This window comes from Bos javanicus, chromosome 16, assembly GCF_032452875.1.
Source record: "Bos javanicus breed banteng chromosome 16, ARS-OSU_banteng_1.0, whole genome shotgun sequence".
Classification (NCBI taxonomy): domain Eukaryota; kingdom Metazoa; phylum Chordata; class Mammalia; order Artiodactyla; family Bovidae; genus Bos; species Bos javanicus.
In genome coordinates this window covers 69,298,403-69,318,170 of record NC_083883.1, presented here as the reverse complement: position 1 = coordinate 69,318,170, position 19,768 = coordinate 69,298,403, and the positions used below count along the sequence as shown (strand labels likewise).

Below are 19,768 nucleotides of genomic sequence, written 5' to 3'. Positions count from 1 at the left end.
CACATGATTTGAAAAGCGTGCATTGTTTTAGTCAGATGGAAAGATTAGGTTACCTGAATACTGGTATTTAATGTACATTATCACATTTATTATCATATCAAAACCAGATGTTTAAAATTTGGGCTAGAAATTCCATAACACGGGTTGTATTACCTCAGGGTCACCGTAGCGCCTTATGCTCACTGCTCAGCTGTATTTTGTTATGGCTCTAATACAGCAGTAATGTGTTTCCACAAGTCTTAGTCTGGTATTAGATGACATGCGGGCTAATGTTGGTGGGTTGAGCAGACTGGTAGGGGGTTATACAAACCAGAGCAATTTGCTTTCCCAACAATAAGAAAATATGTGAAGAATTATTGTTAATGGTCAAAGCCCCCCCGTCTCTCTCTCTCACTCTGGCTTTGGCTTGCTCTCTCTCCTCACCTCTCCTCTTCTCTCCTCTCTCTCACTCTGGCTTTCATTTTTTATCTTTGGTTTCTTTATTTAAAATTTGTTGTCATTTTTATTGTCTCCAAATGTCCCTCAAACTTACTCCAGAAACAGGAGCTGCCTCTAATTACTAACTGTCTTATCTCTGCAAAAGCTATTGGAAACCTTCCTCTTACTTGCCTGGCTTGCATTGCTTCTGTACTGATCACATTCAAACAAGCAAGCTCAGAAAAGTGATAGCATTCTTGATTTAAGAAATTATAATCAGCACAATTTAGATAAGGTTTTTTTTTTTTTTAAAAAAAAAGGAAATAAAAGCCCATGTGGAACCAAGCCAACGATTCATCTGTTTGCATTAATAGGTTCCAGCTATGGTACTACAGGCACGGAAAGCCTGCTCGCCACTGCACTTAGCAAGCACATGAACTTAAAAATAAACTTTGACAATGTAGATCTCTTTGTCCTTTCAGGAATGGAAAACATTATGTACTTCAAAGCATACTAAGCCTGATTTTAAAATATAGTTGGGATATTATTACTGTGGCAGTTGGGAGTGTCTTTAGGCTGCACACAGTACCCGATGCTTTGGGTGCAGTAGTACTTGAGCCACAGACAAATGCGAGTAAATGACTCTGGCAATTTGGATATGCTCATTCATAAGGAAGAAACTTCTGCCTTTTAAGTTCTCTGGGACAACTGTGATATAGTTCCTCCTTTCAATGAGGGAATTTCTTCCTGAACCAAACCGCAAAAACAGTGTTTGAGTAGCACACTTTCACTTGCATACAGCAGCGTTTGTTCACTTTTGAGTGTTTCTGGACAGGAAATCGATCTACAGGGTAACATTCACACACAAAAAGGAAACAGTATGGGACGATGTCTTGTTAGTACAAGTGACTCTGTTTGGGAAATTACGGACAAGAAACCCTGGAGGAAGAACGGCATTAAAGATCAAAAGCATCATGACTCCTGATGAAAACATCCCCAAATGATGAACCCACGAGCAAAAAGGAACTTCTGCTGTAAGTATTTTTGTGATCATCAAGTATCTAAATATTTTCAAAATTTCTAGAGTATGCGGAGTTAGATTTCCAAGCAAGTACTTGATGTAAGGAGTCTTCATTATAGTCAAGTCTATAATTAAACTCATTGGGTGATTCCAACAGAGGATTAGTTACTGGAATTTTTTCCATGACCTTGCAACTCAAATAAATTGCAAGTTGACATGGGCATGTTTTATACAATAGGCATGTAATATCAGGCTTTCAATGTGTGATGTATTACTCTGGCAATGTAAAACTGATCAATATTTGTATCTATAAATCCCCTGACATTTGGATTCCGGTTATTTAAATGATATTTACTTTGGTTTCATGTTATGTTTAATCCTGCAATTGTGTTTTTTCATAAATAGTTTGACACATTATTTGTAATTTGCTTAGAGAGAATATTAGTTCTTTCCTTAGTGAATCTTATTTATATACAGCAGGGGGAAGAGGTGTGTCAGAATTTTGAAAATGGGGAAGAAGAGGTATGATAGTTTTAAACTTGAGAACTAAGGCATTTAAAAATATTTACATTTCCATAATATATTGGTAAGTAATTCTGAAAATCATTTAGATTTCTCTGTATAAGACTTCTAACTCCATATGAATATTGTTATGGTCTTGGAATCAAGACCATCAATAGCATAATTATTAAATAGAGCTAAGTCCATATTTAGTGCCTGGCACAGAGAACATACTTGCTAGTTGTTGCATGTTGAGTATAGGCTGATGTTGGGTAATAGAACAAGTATCCTGATTGTACAATAGTCATTTCATATCGAGATTTCACTTTATGAACTTACCCATGAATGTGTGATTAAATTGCATAACAAAGAACTGTAGAATAATGGTGTTACATTGTTTTGCTGTTTTCAATAAGGAATTGCTTTAAAAATCAAATTTTGAATGGATTTCTCTTCCTGGTTGTTTGTGTAACATTGTTTATCTGAAGGGGTATCATAATGCTTCTGGAGCAATTCAGTATATAAAATATCAGTTTAGTTCCAATTAGTTTGTGATTTCCAGGAGCTAGTTTGTGGCATTGAGACTTGGAATTAGCAATTTTGGAGCCCCCTCTGCTGAGGATTAATGGGTAGGTCAGGACAATGGCCAAATCCTCAAATGGGGAGATGTGTAAGGGACATGAAAATAAACTGAGAGGTGAGTAGATGAAGAGATTCTTGGAGTCAAGCCAAGTGTTTCTGGAATGAAAGAAGAGAAGCAGAAAATATGGAGAAAGCCATAGAGTGGGAGAGAGCTGGAGAGGTAATGGAAACTCATTATAGATGCCATCTCTGTCTCATAAAATGCCAGATAACACTGTTCTAGGACCTCAATTTTTTCCTAGGTCACTTGCTATACTTATCAAACTAAACACATGTCCTTCTACTATCACAAGTAGGAAATAAGAATGCTATAGGCATGATTTTGTTATGTCTTATTAGAAGTGATGGGAATCTTTGAGTAGGAGATGATGGAAGCTGTAACTAAGCAACAACTGTCATCAAGGTAAAAGATTTTTGAATAATCATATATAACATTTTAGATAAGCTTATATTATCCCAATAACTGTTCGGTTTAGTCTCCTACTTTCTATGTATTTTATAAGTAATTTATCCAGGCATATCTATCAGAATGTAACTATAATTAGAACAAGATATTCTATAGGAATCATTTAGAAGTTCTTTTAAGAATTAAAAGGTTGGCTGATAGGCTGATATTGTCTGCATGAGCACTTTTTCACATTAAATTCATCCTGATTTATTAGGCAGGATTCTGAGACCTCAGTCAAGAAATGATACAACATTGGAGGAGTCTTAAGCCTTCATTTTTTAAGGAACAGAAAGGGATCTGATTCTAATCTGAAAGCCAGTGTATGGTAGACTGATTTTGAGGATTATCTTCAAAAGGAAAATGTAGGTTTAGTATGTGTCCTTCCCCCCGCCCCCGCCAGTACTGATCAGAATATAGTTATTGATAACAAATAATAATTTGAATTTTTATGGCATAGTATAATCTTTCCTAGTTAGTTGTTTGACACCAGAAATATCTATTGCTGAACAGTTTAAGATTTGGTGTATTAGGAGGAATAAACTCCTTGCCACTCCTACTGCTGGTAGATGAGGAGGTTTAACGTGGAGGGAAAAGAAAACATTTTGAATCAGACAAATGTGCACCGGAATTCCAAATTTCTCATTTATAAACTGTGTGACCTTGAGCAAATTACATAAACTCTAAATGTCTGGTTTCCCATACAGAAAATGGGGTTAATAACTATTCCCTTTTAGATTTATTGTAAAGATTAAGTGAGATAATTTATGTCAACTGCTTGGCCTGGTAAGATGGTTAAACTACATGAGCTTTGGAAACCTTTCTAGTTTTCTCATTCTAGTAATTCTAGGCATTTGCCTGCGTGATGCAAAGTCACTTCGGTCAAGTTCCGACTCTGTGCAATCCTATGACCTGCAGTCTTCCAGGTTCCTCTGGTCTGTAGGATTCTCCAGGCAAGAATACTGGAGTGGATTGCCATGTGCTCCTCCAGGGGATCTTCCCCATCCAGGGATGGAACCAGTCTCTCTTACATCTTCTGCATTGGCAAGCAGGATCTTTACCACTAGCGCTACCTGGGACGCCTTCTGCTCTGCTAAGTCACTTCAGTCGTGTTCGATTCTGTGCGACCTCATAGACAGCAGCCCACCAGGCTCCCCCGTCCCTGGGATTCTCCAGGCAAGAACACTGGAGTGGGTTGCCATTTCCTTCTCCAATGCATGAAAGTGAAAAGTGAAAATGAAGTCGCTCAGTCATGTCCAACTCTTAGTGACCGCATGGACTGCAGCCTACCGGGCTCCTCCATCCATAGGACACCTTAGATTTTTTAAATAACCTAAATTCCTTGCTTGCGTTAAAATGCTATTTGAAGATGCAACTCAGTAGAAATATCTATTCTCCACCTAGTGGGCTCCTCATAAAAAAAATTGTAAAGCAAATCTATTACAAGTGTAGTAAAAGAATAAGGCAATCGGAATGTATGATTTGAAAGTAAAAAAGGGTTTTTGTGATTTTTTTGATGTGTTCAGTTCAGTTCAGTCGCGCAGTTGTGTCTGACTCTTTGCAACCCCATGAACTGCATGCAGCACGCCAGACTTTCCTGTCCATCACCAACTCCCAGAGTTTACTCAGACTTATGTCCATCGAACTGGTAATGCCATACAACCATCTCATCCTCCTGTCATCCCCTTCTCATCCCGGCTTCAATCTTTCCCAGCATCAGGGTCTTTTCAAATGAGTCAGTTCTTTGCATCAGGTGGCCAAAGTATTAGAGTTTCTGCTTCAGCATCAGTCCTTCCAATGAATATTCAGGACTGATTTTGAGGTGTTAGGTGGTCTAAATTAATTTGAAAGACTGTTCTACAGTCTTCAATGACTAAGATACTGTAAACACCAGGTTGGCCTTGGCTAATGAATTTCCTCTTTCCTGTTTTTAACCACTTTAGGAAACCCACCATAGCCAACAAGGTCATTCTCAGGAGAAACGGTTTTGGAGAGTTTAAGGACATAAAATGTTCATCTTCAAAACTTTTCCTATGACATCTTCCTATGGTGTCTACAAAAGTCCAGGTTTTAAGGGGATGGTATATTTTGATGATATAATTTGTGTCCATTTGTTACTGGCATAAGTGCAAAGCACTTGGCAGAACCATCATTCTTATACTACTGCTTAAACTAGCTTAAGCAATGTTTACACAGATATGAAGTAACAATCTAGCTGATAGATTTATTATCTGGAAAGTTGCGAGTGTGTGTGGACATGTTCCGTTGTGTCTGACTGCAACGCCATGGACTGTAGCCCCCCACGCTCCTCTGTCCATGGGATTCTTCGGGCAAGATTACTGGGGTGGGTTGTCACTACCTACTTCTGAGGATCTTCCTGGCCCAGGGATCGAACCCGTGTCTCTTGAGTCTCCTGCATTGGCAGGTGGATTCTTAACCAGCTGTACCACCTGAGAAGCCCATATAGAGAGTTGCTATGTATTAAGGAGAGTGCCATTAGTAGCTATTAAAAAAAATATTATCTTGCATCTGTCTAGTGCCATTTTCTTTTAAAAATGTTTCTACACATATAATTTCATTATTTTCTCATCTTTGAAGCAGAGAGGGTGCTATTTACATTATTTACTGCATAATATGAATAATAGGGCAGAGATTAGGCAGAATTCTCCAAGTTCAGTTCAGTTCAGTTCAGTCACTCAGTCACGTCCATCTCTTTGGGACCCCATGAATTGCAGCACGCCAGGCCTCCCTGTCCATCACCAACTCCTGGAGTTGACTTAGACTCACGTCCATCGAGTCAGTGATGCCATCCAGCCATCTCATCCTCTGTCGTTCCCTTCTCCTCCTGCCCCCAATCCCTCCCAGCATCAGAGTCTTTTCCAATGAGTCAACTCTTTGCATGAGGTGGCCAAAGTACTGGAGTTTCAGCTTTAGCATCAGTCCTTCCAAAGAACACCCAGGACTGATCCCTTTAGAATGGACTGGTTGGATCTCCTTGCAGTCCAAGGGACTCTCAAGAGTCTTCTCCAACACCACAGTTTAAAAGCATCAATTCTTTGGTGCTCAGCTTTCTTCACAGTCCAATCTCACATCTGTACATGACCACTGGAAAAACCACAGCCTTGAGTAGATGGACCTTTGTGGGCAAAGTAATGTCTCTGCTTTTGAATATGCTATCTAGGTTGGTCATAACTTTCCTTCCAAGGAGTAAGCATCTTTTAATTTCATGGCTGCAATCACCATCTGCAGTGATTTTGGAGCCCCCCAAAATAAAGTCTGACACTGTTTCCACTGTTTCCCCATCTATTTCCCATGAAGTGATGGGACCAGATGCCATGATCTTCGTTTTCTGAATGTTGAGCTTTAAGCCAACTTTTTCACTCTCCACTTTCACTTTCATCAAGAGGTTTTTTAGTTCCTCTTCACTTTCTGCCATAAGGGTGGTGTCATCTGCATATCTGAGGTTATTGATATTTCTCCTGGCAATCTTGATTCCAGCTTGTGTTTCTTCCAGCCCAGCGTTTCTCATGATGTACTCTGCATAGAAGTTAAATAAGCAGGGTGACAATATACAGCCTTGACGTACTCCTTTTCCTATTTGGAACCAGTCTGTTGTTCCATGTCCAGTTCTAACTGTTGCTTCCTGACCTGCATATATGTTTCTCAAGAGGCAGATCAGGTGGTCTGGTATTCCCATCTCTTTCAGAATTTCCCCCAGTTTATTGTGATCCACACAGTCAAAGGCTTTGGCATAGTCAATAAAGCAGAAATAGATGTTTTTCTGGAACTCTCTTGCTTTTTCGATGATCCAGCGGATGTTGGCAATTTGATCTCTGGTTCCTCTGCCTTTTCTAAAACCAACTTGAACATCTGGAAGTTCATGGTTCACGTACTGCTGAACCCTGGCTTGGAGAATTTTGAGCATTACTTTACTAGCGTTTGAGATGAGTGCAGTTGTGCAGTAGTTTGAGCATTCTTTGGCATTGCCTTTCTTTGAGACTGGAATGGAAACTGACCTTTTCCAGTCCTGTGGCCACTGCTGAGTTTTCCAAATTTGCTGGAATATTGAGTGCAACACTTTCAGAGCATCATCTTTCAGGATTTGAAATAGCTCAATTAGAATTCCATCACCTCCACTAGCTTTGTTCATAGTGATGCTTTCTAAGGCCCACTTGACTTCACATTCCAGGATGTCTGGCTCTAGATCACACCATCGTGATTATCTGGATCATGAAGATCTTTTTTGTGCAGTTCTTTTGTGTATTCTTGCCACCTCTTCTTAATATCTTCTGCTTCTGCTAGGTCCATACCATTTCTGTCCTTTATCGAGCTCATCTTTGCATGAAATGTCCCTTTGATATCTCTAATTTTCTTGAAGAGATCTCTAGTCTTTCCCATTCTGTTGTTTCCCTCTATTTCTTTGCATTGATCGCTGAGGAAGGCTTTCTTATCTCTTCTTGCTATTCTTTGGAACTCTGCATTCAGATGCTTATATCTTTCCTTTTCTCCTTTGCTTTTCACTTCTCTTCTTTTCGCAGCTATTTGTAAGGCCTCCCCAGACAGCCATTTTGCTTTTTTTCATTTCTTTTCCATGGGGATGGTCTTGATCCCTGTCTCCTGTACAATGTCATGAACTTCCAATCCATAGTTCATCAGGCACTCTATCTATCAGACCTAGTCCCTTTAATCTATTTCTCACTTCCACTGTATAATCATAAGGGATTTGAATTAGGTCGTACCTGAATAGTCTAGTGGTTTTCCACACTTTTTTCAATTTAAGTCTGAATTTGGCAATAAGGAGTTCATGAATTGTCTAAGGAGGAGATTAAATATGAAATAAGATTTTTCACCTAGTATAATTTATCTAATGGTTTTATGACTATCTCTGATTTTTATCTAGAAGTATATTTGATGGTTTTATGACTATCTCTGATTTTTATCTAGAAGTATGAGACTCATTTGCTTATCTCATACCTTAAAAGGACCCTTAAACTTGAGCAGTAATTAAAATTTACCTTGTTTGGTGCCTTCTATGAAGACCCAGCCAATCAGGCCCACAAAAAGAGATCCTACAACTAGGTTCAACCCTAGTTAGGCATGCAGAAAACCTGTGTTGATGGAATTCTCTGTATCCTCTACTATCAGTATATCCTAGACACTTCTAGAGAGTAAAGTGGCTGAGACATGCTCTTTGTTTTACAAAGGAGTCAAGGCCACAGTCGACACTCTTGGCCATCTTCCTTATCTAAAATGACATGGATCTGGACAATTTATATATCTTATAGTTTTCCATTTATATGCTATATAAACAAAAAAGCATATATATATATATATGCATATATACAAAGGTTCAAAGGTTGATAAACTACATCCTATAGGCATAGATACAGAGATTCAGGGTATGGTTATATCTGTTGATTTGTGTCTAATAACCAGAAGTCTTTCTTGGTGTGACTGAAGATTTTAGCCAGCAAGAACCACAATTTACAGATACATGAGAAAACCAGAAAACTATAGAGCAGCAAGGTCCATACATCTTACACAAGTTATCCACTAGGTGATTTTGAAATGAAATGCATTGATTTTTTCTTAGCAGCAACCCTTTTTGTACAATATTGTGTTAGCTCAGTTCTTAATTTTCTTTTCATTTAAAAGCTTATTGCCACATGTTCTGTATAATACTTCTGGTTGATGACATTTTATGAAAAATGTTGCCTTGAAGAGGAAACTTTGGAACTGAGGGCTTAGGCACATTTTGAATTGAATAGATTGAAACTTCGAGAAAACCTTGATCTGCAAGAAAATGGCTCAGAGAGCAGTATCCTTATTACTCCTTTCTCCTGTGAGGAAAACAGCCTCTAAGATTAAACTTGGTGCAGCAGAGCTAATGGAGGTGCAATTACAGGTCATTAAATAGCATGATGCCAAAGTGTTTTGTTTCCATTATACTGTTTTTGTTCTTTTGAAACCCAAGGTGACAGGTCAAGCTGAATTGAACAGTCATGTATAAAAGCAGACAGTAAACTTTTCACACTTTTAAGAGTCCTGAGTAGTGCAATCCTGGGAAAGTTCTTGCTTCTCTTTCTTTATGCTTTGAAGTTTTGTTTTGTTTTGTTTTTGAGAATGGTACAAGATTCTTTAGGTCTTCCCTGGTAGCTCAGATGGTAAAGAATCTGCTTGCAATTCAAGAGATTCAGATTCAATCCCTGGGTCAGGAAAATCCCCTGGAGAAGGGAATGGCTACCCACTCCGGTATTCTTGCCTAGAGAATCCCATGGACAGAGGAGCCTGGTTGGCTACAGTTCATGGGGTCACAGAGTCAGACATGATTGAGCAACTTACATTTCACGTCACAGGATTCTCACCTGTACATTGAAGATAGTCTGCTCACAAAAAAACCAGATTTTTATGTTGTTTATATGTCTTAGACTACTAAACAATGTATGTAATAGAAAGTTAATATTTCTGTGCATATATCTGTGAGTTTTAACAAATGTGTAGAGTCTTGTAACCATTACCACAATCAAGATAAAGAATAGCTCCTTCATCGCCAAAATATTCCCTCATGCTGCCAGTTTGTAGTAAAAACCTCCCCATCCCCAACTCCTGGGAACGCTTATCTGTTTTAGTCTCTATAGTTTTGCCTTTTCCAGAAAGTCGTACAAGTGAAATAATACAGTTTGCAACCTTTTGAGTCTGGTGTCTTTCACTTAGCATAATGCAATCGTGATTCATCTGTGTCTCTCAATGGTTGTTTCTTCTTACTGCCTAGCAGTATTTTATTGTACCAGAGTTTGTTGGTTTATTCACCAGTGTAGAACACTCAGACTATTTCTAGGTTTTGCGGATTATAAACAATGCTGCTGTAAACATGATGCGCTGTCAACACAGGGCTTTGTGTGAATGTGTTTTAGTTTTCCAGGGTAAATGAATTCCTAGGAATGAGGTTGCAGCTAATATGGTCAATGTGCATTTAAGTTTATAAGAAACTGCCAAATTGTTTTCCAAACCGACTTTACCAATTTGCATTCCCACCAAGATGTAAGAGTTCTGGTTTCTCTGCCTCCTTGTCAGCACTTGGCATCATTGGTCAGTTTTATTGTCTGTTTTGTTCTTTTTACTTCTTATCCTTTCTAAGAAGTGTGTAATGGCATCTCATTATGGCTTTATGATGGTGAGCATTTTTTCATGTGCTGATTTGTGATCGGAATATCTTTTTTGGTGAAATGTCTGTTCAAAACTCTTGTCCATTTTTTATTAGATATTTGTTCTCTGGTGATGAAAGTAAAATCCAATGATGCAAAGAACAGTATAGTATAGGAACCTGGAATGCAGGGCTATGAATCAAAGAAAATTGGATGTGGTAAAGCAGGAAATGGTAAACATCAACATCCTAGGAATCAGTGAACTAAAATAGATGGGAATGGGTGAATTGAATTCAGATGACCATTATATCTACTACTGTGGACAAGAATCACACAGGAGAAATGGAGTAGCCCTCATAATCAACAAAAGAGTCCAAAATACAGTACTTGGGTGCAACCTCAAAAATGACACAATGATCTCGGTTCATTTCCAAGGCAAGCCATTCAACATCACAGTATGCTGAATCCAAGTCTATGCCTTTACCACCCATGCCGAAGAAGCTGAAATTGATCAGTTCTATGAAGATCTAGAAGACTTCCTAGAACTAACACCTAAAAAAAGATTTTCTATTCATCGTCAGGGACTGGAATGCAAAAGTAGGAAGTCCTGATATACCTGGAGTAACAGGCAAGTTTGACCTTGGAGAACAAAATGAAGCAGGGCGAAGGTTAACTGAATTCTGCCAAGAGAATGCACTGGTCATAGCAAATACCATTTCTCAACAACACAAGAGACAACTTTACATATGGACATCACCAAGTGGTCAATACCGAAATCAAATTGATTACATTCTTTGTAGCCAAAGATGGAGAGGCTATATGCAGTCAGCAAAAACAAGACCTGGAGATGACTGTGACTCAGATCATCAGCTTTTCATAGCAAAATTCAGGCTTAAACTAAAGAAAATCAGGAAAAACAATATGCCAGCCAGGTATGATTTAAAACAAATCCCGTATGAATTCACAGTAGAGATAACAAACAGATTCAAGGGACGAGATCTAGTTAACAGTGTGCCTGAAGAACTGTAGACAGAGGTCCATAACATTGTACAGGAGGTGGAAAAAAAAGAAAAATAAAAGCAAGAAAGCAAAGTGGTTATCTGAGGAGGCTTTACAAATAGCAGACTAAAGAAGAGAAGCAAAAAGCAAAAGAGAGAAGAAAGGTACATCCGATTAAATTCAGAGTTCCAAAAAATAGCTAGAAAAGACAAGAAGGTCTTCTTCAATGAACAATGCTTAATAATAGAAGGAAACAACAAAAGGGGAATGACTAGAGATCTCATCAGGAAAATTGGAAACATCAAGGGAGCATTCCACCCAAAGATGGGCACAATAAGGGATAAAAATGGTAGAGACCTAGTAGACACTGCAGAGATCAAGAAGAGATGGTAAGAATACATGGAAGAACTGTATTAAAAAGATCTTAGTGAACTGGATTACTACGATGGTGTGGTTAGTTACCCAGATCCAGACATTCTGAAGTGCGAAGTCAAGTTGGACTTAAGAAGCACTGCTGTTAATAAAGCTAGTGGATGGAATGAAATTCCAACAGAACTTTTCACATCTCTAGCGGATGATGCCATCAAGGTTTTGCATTCATTATGTCAGCAAATCTGGAAGACACAGCAGTGGCCACAGGTCTGGAAAAGGTCAATCCTCATGCCAATTCCCAAGAAGGGTAGTATCAAAGAATGTGCTAACCATTGAACAGTTGTACTCATCTCCTGTGCTAGTAAGGTCATGCTTAAAATCTTGTGTGCTAGGCTTCAGCGTTATGTGAACCAAGAACTTCCATTTGTCCAAACTGGGTTTAGAAAAGGAAGAGGAACTAGAGATCAAATTGCCAACATTCGTTGGATTATAGAGAAAGCAAAGGAATTTCAGAAAAATGTCTCTCAGTTTCATCGACTACATCTAACCCTAAATATTCACTGGAAGGACTGATGCTGAACCTGAAGCTCCAGTATTTTGGTCATCAAATGTGAACAGATGACTCACTGGAAAAGTCCCTGATGCTGGGAAAGATTGAGGGCAGAAAGAGAAGAGGGCATCAGAGGATGAGAAGGTTGGATGGCATCACTGATGCAATGAATAAGAATTTGGGCAAACTCTGGGAGGTGGTGAGGGATAGGGAGGACTGAAGTGCTGCAGTTCATGGGGTCACAGAGTCAGACATGACTGGGTGACTGAACAACAACATTTGTTTTCTTACTGTTACTTTGAGAGTTCTTTAAACTATGGGTATAAATCCTTTGCTGGATTCATGATTTGAAGATATTTTCTGTAGTTTATTTTTCACTTTCTTAACCATCTTTTATAGAGAAGATGATTTTAGTTATGATGCAATATAATCAATCTATTATTTTCTTATGGATCAAGCTGCTGGTGTTATTCATAAGAATTCTTCACAACCCAAACTCATGAACATTCTCTCCTGCATTTTATCAGAAGGTTTATAATTTTATGAATTATAAATTATAGGTCCATGATCCATATATAAACTAATTATTTAAATAGAATATGAAGTGTGGGTTGAGGCATATAATTTTGCATATGAATTTCCAATTGTTTCGGGCTTCCCAGCTAGCACTAGTGGTAAAGAACCTGCCTGCCAATGCAGGAAATATAAAAGACATGAGCTTGATCCCTGGGTGGGAAAGATCCCCTGGAGGAGGGCATGGCAACCCATTCCACTATTCTTGCCTGAAGAATCCCATGGACAGAAAAGCCTGGTGGGTTATAGTCCATAAAATCACAAAGAGTCTGATTCAACTGAAGTGACTCAGCACACACACATCCAACTGTTTCCGCACCATTTGTGGAAAGGACTTATCTTTTATCCACAGAATTGCTTTTGCACTTGTATTAAAATTCAATTGACTATATTTTTGTACGTCTATTTCTGGGCTTTCCATTTTGCCCCGTTGATTTATGTGTGTAAACTTGCACTAAAGCCATACTGTCTTAAGTAGATTCTTTACTGTCTGAACCACCAGGGAACCCCTAAGTATCTGATATTATAAAATGAGCTCTTTTATCCTTATTCCACCATTATCAATAACTGATTATAGTATGCTGCTGCTCCTGCTAAGTTGCTTCAGTCATGTCCGACTCTGTGTGACCCCATAGACGGCAGCCCACCAGGCTCCCCGGTCCCTGGGATTCTCCAGGCAAGAACACTGGAGTGGCTTGCCATTTCCTTGTCCAATGCATGAAAGTGAAAAGTGAAAGTGAAGTCGCTCAGTCGTGTCCGACCCTCAGCGACCCCATGGACTGCAGCCCACCAGGCTCCTCTGTCCATGGGATTTTCCAGGCAAGAGTACTGGAGTGGGGTGCCATTGCCTTCTCCCGATTATAGTATAGTTTTCTCCAATAAAACCTAGACTCCAAGCAATTTTGATAATAAAAAAGAAGCAAACACAAATATAGAGAATAAAGAAGAAACGAACACAGTGGGAAGAGAGAAACGGGGAGGAGCAATACAGGGGCAGGAGAGTAAGAGGTACCAACTGTTGGGTATAAAATAAGCTACAAGGATATCCTGTACAGCACAGGAAGTGGCAAATATCTTATAGTAACTCTAAATGGAGTATAACTTAAAAAAATTCCTAATCACTATATTATATACCTATAACATATAATATAGCACATCAACTGTACTTTAATTTCAAGAAAAAGGAAAAAAATTAGGAGGCCCTTATCTGTTTGATAGAGTAATATCATTTTACTTTTAAAATCTTTTGAACAGATAAAACTACCTACTGTACGATGTGTTTTTTACCTTTTCTGAAGCAAAAAACAGACTTGAAAAGATAGGTTGCAATTAGAGGTGTTGTGTTTCGTATTAAGTTCACACAAAGGAAAAACACCTACCTCTATGTGAAAAGGGTGTATTTCTCCCATTAAGAAACAGCATGAGCTGTGCTCAAATATGTCCAGTACAATAGCGTCTGGCTTCCCTGGTGGCTCAGTGGTAAAAAATCCGCCTGAAATGCAGGAGACACAAGTTTGATCCCTGGGTTGAAAAGATAAACCCAGGAAATGGCAACCCACTGCAGTACTCTTGACTGGCAAATCCCATAGACAGAGGAGTCTGGCAGGTTACAGTCTATGGGGTCACAAGAGCTGGACAAGACACAGTGACCAAACAGCAACAGTGATAATGTCTGTTGTAAGCGGCTCATGTTGTTAGTTGCCGTATCTGTTCTCATTGGTCAGTGCTGATGCAGTCATTTTTTTTTTATTTGGCTGCACATCTTGGCAAGTTGGATCTTAGTTCCCTGATCAGGTATCACACCTGCTCCCCCTGAACTGGAATCATGGAGACTCAGTTACTGGACTGCCAGGGAAGTCCCCTGATGCATTAATGTTTGTTAAATATTAAAAACTCACTCCATTCATGAATATTAACATAATATTTAAAAATTTCCTTTGGAACATAGTTCATTTAATCATCTTCTATATGGTTGGAATTAGAGATTGAGGATAGGCAACATTCAGACACACCACCTACAATCCTTTTAGGGGGCAAGGAAGGAAGACTGTGAGAGAGACTTATTTTTTTATCTTTATTTTATTTTATTTTAATTACTTAACAATATTGTAGTGGTTTGGGCCATACATTGATATGAATCAGCCACGGGTGTACATGTGTCCCCCATCCTGGACCCCTCTCCCACCTCTCTCCCCATCCCATCCCTCAGGGTCATCCCAGTGCACCAGCCCTGAGCACCCTGTCTCATGCATCGAACCTGGACCGGCGATCCATTTCACATATGATAATATACATGTTTCAATGCTTTTCAGAGAGACTTATTTTAAAGATGTTTAAGGTCATCTCTTTTTGCATTGTCAGTTTTTCAGAACCCTTGGGTAGTTCCTTGGAGAATACTCCAGCTGGTCTGCCTCTGCTATGCTTTTCTCCCTTTCTTTGATTTGATATTATTGTTTTGCTTTTTAAAAAGAAAAAAAAATGTTAAGAGGATTTAGTTCGGGATTCATCACAGATCACTTGGTCAAAGTTCGTAGTATTAACTGTCTTCCCTCCCTTATTGAATGAGTGTGCATCTTTCATCGTTTGTGGCAATCCTTTGGTATCTCATTAGCTGTCCTTCAGCAGTGTGATGCTTTGGGTATTTTCAGTGGGGCATTCTTTGAGGATAGTTTTGTGCTGTGAACCCCATTAATACTGTTTGGGACCAATTTACTGGATAAGTGTATCAAGCTTGGAAATATTATTAATAGTCAAAGATAAAGTCTGATTATAAAGACTTTTAGACTACCTTTCTTGAATGTCTACCTTTCTTGAGTGACAGCAACTATTTTCTTGTGGGGCTTGTATACCATCTCAGAAGCCAACTTCAAAAGAGGGATTCCAAGAATATTTTCAGCATCAATACTTTAGATGTCAATGGTTTTCCAGTGTGATTGTTTCAAGATGCTAATCATTTGAATGTGGGAATTCTAGAAAGTTTCCTTTATACTTTATTCTTTGTTCCCATCATATGGGTTCGTGAGTGCTAATTCACTTCAGTCGTGTCAGACTCTTTGTGACGCTATGGACTGTAGCCTGCCAGGCTCCTCTGCCCATAGGAGTTCTCCAGGCATGAATCCTGGAGTGGGTTGCCATGTCCTTCTCCAGGGGATCTTCCCAAACCAGGGATCAAGCTCCTGTCTCTTATGTCTCCTGGATTAGCAGTGGGGTTCTTTACCACTAGTGCTGTCTGCGAAGCCCTCCGATCACATACACTCAGACAAATAATTAGGATTTAAAAACCTTTAACTAAAATATCATACATAGGTTATCACCTCTTAATTTCATTTATAAGACTCCTGGTCTGCCTAACTCTAATAATCAAATCCATTTAGATAGTGAAGAGAAGATTTAATCATTTCAACAGCTTCAAATGATCCAATTTTTAAAAAATCACAGAATGTGTGTTTTCATTAATAGATGATAGCTGGATATTGGATATTAAGAACATTTTTTAAACTTTATGGTAATTGTCATCTATGTTTGGACAGTGAGAAAATTATGCTTGAGGTAGTCATGTGAAGCGCTAATGATTTTCAACCTATAAATTTGAATGTTTAAGAAATACGATTTGATTTTCCTTTAAAGAGAACTTAACTTTTAGTTTACATTCCCTGTTTTACTTGAGAGAAATTTAATCTTGGGTTAATTTGGAGTTTCTCCCATTGTTTCAGGGTCTTTTCAGTCAATTCAGGATCTTCTCAAATCCTGGATTTGGCCGATTTCAGCAGTCTAAGTCCTTGGCATGGGTATTTTGTCATCTGTCTTGGTAGCACTGGCAAGATTGTGCCATATCTGGTTATTGAGTCCTCAAAAGTTGTATCTTCCTTGTCCTAAACATCAGCATTCATCAAGTCTGTTTTGGCAATTTCTCAGCCCCTCTCAGGAGACACGGGAAATGTGTGGCCGTTCCCTCGTGCCACTCTGGGTCCACAGGGGCTCTCTGATGCCATGCCCATCCTTTTTTGGCTGGAAACCTTAATACCAGCCTTGGCTACTCAAATGCTACCCTGCCAAGCATGGCATAATGTATTTTAAGGAAATGTGCTGCTTACTGATATCTGCGAGGTGAGTTTCAGGTCACAGGCTCCTGTGGGATTCCCCAAACCCATCTAAGGAGTTGTATTCTCCCCGTGGCTGACTTGGTCTGGTGTCGGGGGAGGGTACAGGGCCCCTTCCCAAGGATTCAAGAGCATCTAATCTCACTTCCTCTCTCTGCTATTTGTCTCCTCTTCCCAGCCCAGATTATCTTCACATTTTCTGAAATAGAAAAAAATAAATAAATAAATAAACCTTGAATTTCATACATCATGATTTTCCCACCTTTAATGTTTTTTTTTTTTTTTAACATTTTATTTTGTATTGGAGTATAGTCAATTAACAAGCAAAGTTGTGATAGTTTCAGGTCCATCCACCTTTAATGTTTATATAAAGACTTTGGTTTCTGAAATGCAGAAGTAGTGCTTTACTTTGTTCTTTCCTTCCTAGAGGCTGTAAATCTAGAATTGATTTAATCAATGGGAGTAAAATCACATGAGTAAAAAGAAATGACTAGGAATGAAGAGAGACCATCCAGTTATATAATATCCTAGGAAGAGTATGGTTGTGTATGCATGGCGTTCCTCAGCTTACAGAGTTTTAAACTGAAGGAAGTGACCCTAAAATGCAAGGCTTCCACTTTAATGGAGCTATTGCTACTGTGAAAGAGCTGTGGAAATCCCTTTCAACTGACCGATGTTAGCTTTTAGAAACTTTCTCTGAGGCTTCGTTTGCTTTTTGTAGTTGCATTTCTTCCTCCCCTCCCCCAACCCCCGGTACAGTTAAATTAGGAAAGAAATCTCTTCTTGGAAATACACAGGCCCTTTGGGCTCTAGCCAACTCTATTACAAAGACATCTTTCTGTGTACCTCTATTTAACAAAGAGAATTCCTGCTGTATTATCCAGCTGTGCATAACTGAACATGTCAGTTCAGTGACTCTCTAATGAATTCCTTTTAGTGTCTGCCCTCTGGCCGTAAGTATGTCACTTCGATGTTATTTTATGGTTTGAATTGGTTACATGGAAGCATTTTGAGAATGGAAAGACATGACAGTATTTTACTTTAAATAACTCCACAACAATCATAGTCAATAGTTGAGTGCCCTGGTTAGTGAACCTGGGCGTGTTGCAAGCAGAGTTAGCATCTAAGGATATGTATCACAGCTAAAGTCCACCCATCAGCAGGTGCCTTTTAGTGAGCACCAAATTCCTAAATTGGTTTTGACCCTGGTGTTGACTAATGATGGGAGGGGTGCAAAACAATTATACATCTATAGCATATAATTTTTAGTTTACAAGACACTCTTTCCCAGGTGAGAAAATTTGGATGAGAGATGCTCAAAGCTCGGTTAACCTATTGTAGCGACTATGCTTGACTCCAGATGCTGCTGCTGCTGCTGCTAAGTCGCTTCAGTCATGTCCGACTCTGTGCGACCCCAGGTAGCTGACCCTAAATTTTACATTATGTGCTGTTTTGTTTTGTCTCCCACCTCTACACCCTGCTGCTTTTGATGTCTTGTCATTAGGACACAGAAGAGAAGGGCCAAATCTGCATACCTAGCGCTGGGGATCCCCGCCCGCCTCCCACCAGCGCAAGTATACCAACCATGGGCAGCAGCTGCTGCCAAGAAGCAGGCAGGCATGTGCCCCCACTTTGAGGATGGGGACATTTCTTTTGCTTCTGACAAAGTAGGGGTGGCATGAAGTTCCTGAGGCAGGTGTAGGGACCTGATGGGGTGAATGCTTCTGCCAAGCACAGCCTGCCCTGACACTCTATGGACTCATAAGCCACATGGACTAAGACAATCTCTGGATGGGGCCTGTATTTATTGAGGACTTCCAGGCTGGGGCCATGTCAGGTGCCCACACAGCATCTGTGTCATCTTCTCATGGTGTTTGGTTCACAGTGTTAAGAGGCTCAGTGTTGCAGGTCCACCTGCCCAGAGAATGTCCTGGCATTTGGCACTGTATAGACCTATGCACTCCTCTAGGTTTATCAACACTGCGTGCATGTGTGCTAAGTCACTTCAGTCATGTCTAACTCTTTGCCACCCAATGGACTATAGCCCGCCAGGCTCCTCTGTCCATGGGATTCTCCAGGCAAGAATACTGGAGTGGGTTACCATGCCCTCCTCCAGGGGAATCTTCCCCACACAGGGATCAAACCTGTGTCTCCTGCACCTCCTGCACTGCAGGTGGATTCTTTACCTCTGAGCCACCAGGGAAGCCCCTTATCAACCCTGCTTTCATGAAAAAACGCTTTTGCTGGCCCGGGTTCGTGCAGCAATGTAGGTTTTGAAGATGGTTTGCAGTTTTTTGCTGAATTTTTTCTCACACTATTCTATGATTTCTCAAAATCTTACCTATACACTAAATATCACCTCCTTCATAAAGCTTTTCATGTCTGAAATTCCCACTGAACAAATGTTACTTAAATGTTAAAGAGCTCTAAATGAGAAAGAAAAAAAAAAAACCCTCAGTGATTCATGAATTGTTTTTGCTGTGTAGGAGACTATCTGACTGCTTATTAGACATGTATTAGTGATACAAAAGTCTTTATCATCATCCCCACCTACAAGAGCTAATAAATTAATAGCCCACAACCTAGCAGACTTCTGCAACTTTTTTTCTTGCTCAGACAAGCATACATATCTCTTGGAGTTTATCTTTTCACTGAAATAAAATTATATTATACACATGACATTGCAATTGTGTATTTAGCTTAACAATAAGCCCTGGACATAAACTGGTTACAAAGCAATGTCTAGTGGCCAAGGATTCAAGGTCACACTGCCTGAGTTCAAATACAAGCCCAGGAGCTAAATATTGTGTAACGTTGGGAAAGTTATTTAACCTGTTAGTTTTCTCATTTGTTAAATGAGCAGTAATAAGTCATTTGAACCTCCTGGGATTGTTGTGATGGTTAAGTAAGTTAGTACATATAGAGTGCTTACAAGAGCACACTCAATGACTGTAGCTGTTATACATTGCCTGTGTGGGTCAGAAAATATGTATATACACACAC

The 19,768-nt window shown here is 39.4% G+C and overlaps 1 protein-coding gene across 1 annotated transcript in view; it reads left to right on the top strand.

The window, feature by feature from the left end:
- Positions 1-317: 317 nt before the first annotated feature.
- Positions 318-19,768, top strand: part of KCNK2 (potassium two pore domain channel subfamily K member 2) — a 224,337-nt gene continuing 204,886 nt past the window's right edge. The window contains exon 1 of the mRNA XM_061383510.1: positions 318-1,451. Coding sequence (XP_061239494.1) covers positions 1,418-1,451 — 34 coding nt within the window. The 5' untranslated portion in view covers positions 318-1,417. The remainder of the gene's footprint in view (positions 1,452-19,768) is intronic.